Here is a 6,000-nt window from a genome sequence, read left to right on the forward strand (position 1 = left end):
TCCAACTAAACACGTTTTTGTCTTGCTTAACAACAACAAAAAAGATTGCAAAAGAAAAAGTCTGAGCCAGTTGATCTGAGTCCAAAATATCATCCCTCCTGTCATCATCCATTGACCAGTCCCTTTCTGTTCGTCCCGTCTGCCCGTCCTCTGCCCTCGGCCCTCTCTCTAACCTTGTCTCTCCCTTCTCCATCTTCATCTGTCCTCCCTGTCCTTCTTCCCTGACATGCTCCCTTTGACCCCCCTTAACCCCCCTTTCCTACCCGTCTCTCTTCTCTCAGTCGTCCCGTCAAGCCCCACCATGGCCTCGTCGACCAGCCTGCCCTCCAACTGCAGCAGCTCCTCCGGCATCTTCTCCTTCTCTCCAGCCAACATGGTGTCTGCCGCCGTCAAGCAGAAGAGCGCCTTTGCCCCCGTCGTACGACCCCAGAACTCCCCTCCACCCACATGCACCAGCGCTAATGCTAACAGCCTGCAAGGTAAGCTGCTAAACAGGTAGCATTCATATACGAGTTCAGAGCTACTGTTTCTGTGTGTTCATATAGAAAAAATGTACTTTCTTCATCAAGCTTAGTCGTGCTCTTCTTCACCTCCTTATGATAACAACTTTTACTCCCACTTCCTCCTCCGTTTTCCCCTTTCTTCCTCCTCTTCACTCCCTGTTTTGCCTTACTTTGCCCTCCTTGAACCCCTCCACTCTCCTTCCTCACTGTAGATCAGTCTTTTGTGGACTCTAGCAAGTACTCATCAAACAACTCTCTGCAGGGCCTGGCCTTCTCCTGAAGTACGTTAAGTTTCTTCCTTCTCTGTTCTTTTCCTCGCCACGCTATCCTACAATGCTCATTTGCACCACCAGCTCATCCTGCCCTACCCTTCCTTCTCTTTTCTGTTTTTATTTGTCACTCTTGACTTGTCAGAGAGACGGCACACCACGCCACATGTGTTCCATTTCCTGTTTTCACTTCCTGCTTCCTGCCTGCGCTCCAGTGGTTGTCTCTGAAGGGGGGGTGGTGTTGCGCCACCACGGGTCATTCTGTTCTCCCATTTCCATCGAATGCAGCGCGGGGTCTGTTCGTCTAGGCAGGATGTTGTATGGTGTTGAGATCCTGAGAGAGAGAAATGATGGATGGGAATCTTTATCAGAGCCCCAAGCTAAGCACTTCCTCACTTCCTCTGTCGGCGTTGATGAGCGCTGACCACAGTGACCCAAAGGGCCATTGGCCACTGTGCGCTGATCACACTGACACACACATGCACGAACACACACACACCATTCTGTTAATCCCAACAAGCTGGAGACACTTAGGAAATAACCAGGGAATTAGTGGATTGAAGGGAGAGGGGAATCAATAGGGAGCCAATATGTTATATGAAAAATTCCTCCCTGTGATGGCTTCTGTGTAAAAAAAAAAAAAATGGGGGGAAGGGAAAGGGTTGGGAGCGAGGAGGTGAAGATGTCGGAGCTAGTGGAGGGCAGAGCGTGATATAAGAAGGTAAAAATGTGTATAAAGCTCATGGCTTCCATTTCCATGTTCAAGTGTTGAGCATAATTTCATCACCTCTGTCATCTCACGTCACTCCCTCTCTCATGTTTGAATTATGCACAATGAGCCTACACAATGTAACTGCTAACAATTAACAGCAGCAGCTCTTGCATGAAGCTATTCAGAGAGCCCTGCGAAAAGTTGAATGATGTTGTCGGCGCACGCCAAGTTAGCGGCGCAGTGGAGAAAAATGTTTTGATTTCGGGGGCCTTGGAATGAAGAGATAATGAGGGAGAGTCGTCTTTGTTCGCCAGATGCTGGAGCACATTTCTGTTATGTGACTGTTGTGATGACAGATGAAACCCAGCAATCACATGACTGACCTCTCTTTCTTTCTTTCTTTCTTTCTTTCTTTACCCCCACCCCCCCCCACACACACACACACACACACACCATCTTCCTCCCCCTCTTTTCCCACAACGCAGCGATTCCCGGGATGATCGTTCCACCCATGTAGAGGATCTGGGATAGCTGGAGATTTGGGAATGTTGAGAGGAAAAGACACAGTAGCAGAGTCTGGCGAGTCTCTGTTGTGCTCCGGAGCTGAACTGAAGGAAGTCAAGATAAGACGCAGGACTCTGTTAAACTCAGGCCTTTCCATTGGGATTTCATCTGAAGGGTTAGGGGAGGAGAGAAAAAAAGGAACAATACGAACCTTTGTGATGTTATTTCCCTCTTGGTTGAATTAGTGTAGCTTCTCTGACACCGCGTTGGATGGAGTGTATAGAGACTGATAGTTTACCCACAGTGTGACACTGACCTCATGAAAAGAGCATTTATTTATCTTTATGTTTATGCCTGTAAGGTTTGGGTTTGATTACTGGAGGCCCCCACGCCGTCTCGCAATCCGTAACTCGCACAAACAACAGTGAAGTGTTGGTTTGGCCATGACGTTTACGTAACCTCTGTCACAACAGAGGACGCTTTCCTTAGCTCAGCCTGCTCACTTAAACCACATAACAACACACCGGCCAAATGGGACTAAGGTCAAATCAACGAAATACAGAAAAGAACAAAATCAACCCTCAACTTTGCTGCTAATTATCCTACAAATCTAAAAAACGGCATTACAAAATCGGCCTATGTTAATTCAACATCAGAAAACATGCCTTTTTCCCCCCCCCTATTTTTTTTTTTTTTTTGAATTTTAATAAAACTGTGAGGATTGAGCTGTTTGCAATATGCTTTTCTGCTTGTCATGTGAAGAAAAGGTGATGATTTAGCCAAAATTGACTTTTCGTCTGAGATTTTAGTGAAGACTTGAAAAGCCCGAGGGTGTGTGCGTCCAGCCAGCACTGTACTGAAGGAGTCTAGCAAATATCAAATTAGAATAAATGCGTGATATATGTGATATATTTTTGTATATAAAAAAAAAAAAAAGAAGACGTTGAATTTTTCTTTTCATTTGACATTTCTTTTCTTTTTTGCGATAGCTATAGTTTGAAATGTAAACATTAAATGTCTTAAGGCAGCTTCTCAGTACAGAAGATAGATTTACTGTGTGTTGTCAATATCTCATCTGCTAAACATGACAAACATGGATTTGGATACAAAAAGGGGATTCCTGTAAAATATCCTATAAATAATGTATTTATCCCTTGTATTTGTACATTGCCTCTCACCCTCGTTTAGTTGTGTTGTGTAAGTTTAATACAGTAAGTGAACATATTTCACAGTGTTTTGTTTCATTATTTACTGTTGTCTCTCACTATTTAAATGTGACTTTTTTTTTATCTTTTTGTTTCGTTTTGTATGTTGATTGTTTTGCATTGGTATACCATGCTTTCATTTGTTGATTCAAAAACATGCCATTGTCTATTTTTGTATTATTTGTAAGTTAATAAAAAAAAAAAATCAGTTTTTTTTTCCTTATGAAAATGTTTATTGTATGGCAAAAAAAAGTAGCATCTTATTCAGAGTATTTGGTTGAAGTAGATTTTTTAAGAATATATACACACATTAATATATACTGTAAATCTATATCTTTTTGTTTGAACTCTTTGAGGCTTTCAGATTGATACTGTTCTTGAACTGATAATATGCATGGGTTCTTCTCTTGAGTGACACTTTCTTTTTTTTCGTGTGTGGAAACCAAGAGAACTAAGAAATTGCTCTGTGTTTTTCTTTCTTTGAGTTCCTCTTTTTCCCCCCTCTGTTCTTTCTTTTCCTATGTTATTTATGCCTGCTTACACACTGTATCTATATACTCTTTCTTTTCTCTGCCACTGTAATCTTTACCAGCAGTCTAGATGCCTTAACAATGCAAACCCATTCTTCATTCAATCACGTGTACAGTTTTCTACCCTCACCACAATTGTCTATTGCCACAGAGGAATTCATGGGAACTTGGGGACAAAGCACAAACCCACTCTGTTTGGTGGTGAAGCCAGACTAGAATACAAAGAGCCATAATTCAACAATCACACACACCCCGATGTACTATAATACTACAGCAATGGCACGCTTTGAAGGACAGTCGACGCTGAGAGGCCTGTCTCAGCTGTGCTCATTGCACTTTAGTGTTCCCAGAAACACTTTCTTTTGTAGCCATTATGTAGCTTTTTTTCCGATTAATGAAATAATTTCAACCGCATGTTGGTAATATTTCTCATTAACCGCAGGATCACAACAGAATGACAACGCGGAGCTGTTTTAATTGTAGTACAAAGGGGCGCACAGTGAAGACAAGCACTGTCACAGCACAATTTTAATCTCACACATGGAGTCGTAGGTCTGACTCCAGTATCTGACAGCCGATCCCCCAGTCCCTCTCTCCATGTTTTAGCCTTTGGACAATACAGCTTCATTACAAGCTAAACAGAACAAGAACAAGAAGTGAGGAAGCATGAAAGGGAGCTCCTTGGCCCCTCGGACATTTCTGTAGTCTTTTCTTTGTGTCTGCCGTGTGTCTTCAAGCTGTTGCTGGACAGAGAATAGGGCTTTTCTCTCTGCTTTTCTTTTCTAGAGCCTGGTTTTGTTAAGTGGGTAGAAAGGACCGTTTTAACAGAGGCGCCTGCTGACAGACGAGTGTTTTTCAGGCACTTGTGTGCCTGTGCTGGTCGGGGCCGGGACGGGAGGGGCCGCACCGTATCTGTTTCAAATGAACTACAGAGGTCTGTTGTCATACAATGGCTTCTTTGTAAGCAAAGTTCCATCCTGATTATGAATATTGGTAATGGGTGACAAAGTTTTGTATTTAGGTAACAAACAAACAAAAAAAAGAAGATGCAAACCAAATAGCTGGTGTCTATTTTTCCCTCTGTTTTGTCTTTGACTGCAAATACACTGAACAGCTCTATGATATAAGGGAAGAAAAAAAATTCTACTGTATAGATTGTTATTGTTTTTGATGAAAATTGAGCTGTAAGATAACTTTTGGACTCTCACAATGTTGAATTAAAGTTACCTCTTGTCTGTGACCTTGTCAGTTGTCATTCTGTTTTTTTAATGTGCCACATTACGGATTTCTGTGACCACATCACCAAACATAAAGTTTGTTTCACTCAACTACGGTTTCTGGGTTAAACATGTTTCTTTGAGACAGCGTGCAGTGGGCTTTGAGGCACATTTTCTGGTGTTACCCAATCAGCAGCAACATATGTTCAATAGATCTTTAGTAACTGTACTTAATATTTTTGTTTTATATTTAACACTTGCTTTGGCAATATGTCTCCTGTGCCAATGAAGCCCTTTGAGTTGAATCAAACCCTACTGTACTAAAGGCAGTTCGCTTCTGTAACACAACAGGGTGTTAAACGCACAACTGTTTTTATTTAAATAAACGTTTTGCTACTTTTTGTCAGGCCTGAGTGCAGACCACGAAAAGGGTTTTTGAGACTTTCCTGTCTTTTGTTGACTGCAGACATTATCTCCAAATGGCTGACGGGAGGTTGACTAAGAATAGAGGAGAACTGGCTAACACTAATTCCACAGGTCAGAAACAGGCCGGCATCCCCTCCCCCACCAAGGCTCCTTTCTCTAATGAATCTAATTCATTAATGCATTACTGATGGCATAGTGAACATGGTTAGCCTGACAAGTTTCCTCCTAAACATATTAGTTAATGATGATTCCAAGGTTATTAATTGCGAACGCACCAGCCCACCATAATTGAGTCATCATTTGCATACCCGGTCATCAGCAGAAAATTAATTTCTTTTTTATTTTTTGCATATCTAATTTAGGGGCCTGCGATTGGATTAGCTTGTGAAAATAGCGGATCCCAGGATTCTGCTGACCTCAAAGTGTTCCAGGGTCTCCACGGTAACTGGAGGCTTCCGCAATGCCGAGGGGGGGAGAGAACAAGACGACCTGGAAGTACTGATGAAATGAGGACTCGTAAACAGCGTGCATGCTTGTGCGAGTTTGCCTCCTTAATTGCCCAAAGGTTCCCAACTGCAGCGGGCTTTTTCTCCTGTATATCTAATAACAGAGTTGATAGTTTGCTGACAAACAG

General features: G+C 42.5%; 1 protein-coding gene across 2 annotated transcripts in view; it reads left to right on the top strand.

The window, feature by feature from the left end:
* The window catches only part of LOC117260976 (transcription factor COE1), a 55,714-nt gene extending 53,390 nt beyond the window's left edge, over positions 1-2,324 (top strand). The window contains exons 15-17 of one of the 2 annotated variants that reach the window (XM_033633135.2): positions 282-479; positions 716-784; positions 1,970-2,324. In XM_033633135.2, coding sequence (XP_033489026.1) covers positions 282-479; positions 716-783 — 266 coding nt within the window. In that variant the 3' untranslated portion in view covers position 784; positions 1,970-2,324. The remainder of the gene's footprint in view (positions 1-281; positions 480-715; positions 785-1,969) is intronic. The other variant, XM_033633136.2, reaches the window with a different exon arrangement.
* The last annotated feature ends 3,676 nt before the right edge of the window (positions 2,325-6,000 follow it).

Source organism: Epinephelus lanceolatus, chromosome 7, assembly GCF_041903045.1.
Source record: "Epinephelus lanceolatus isolate andai-2023 chromosome 7, ASM4190304v1, whole genome shotgun sequence".
Classification (NCBI taxonomy): Eukaryota; Metazoa; Chordata; class Actinopteri; order Perciformes; family Serranidae; genus Epinephelus; species Epinephelus lanceolatus.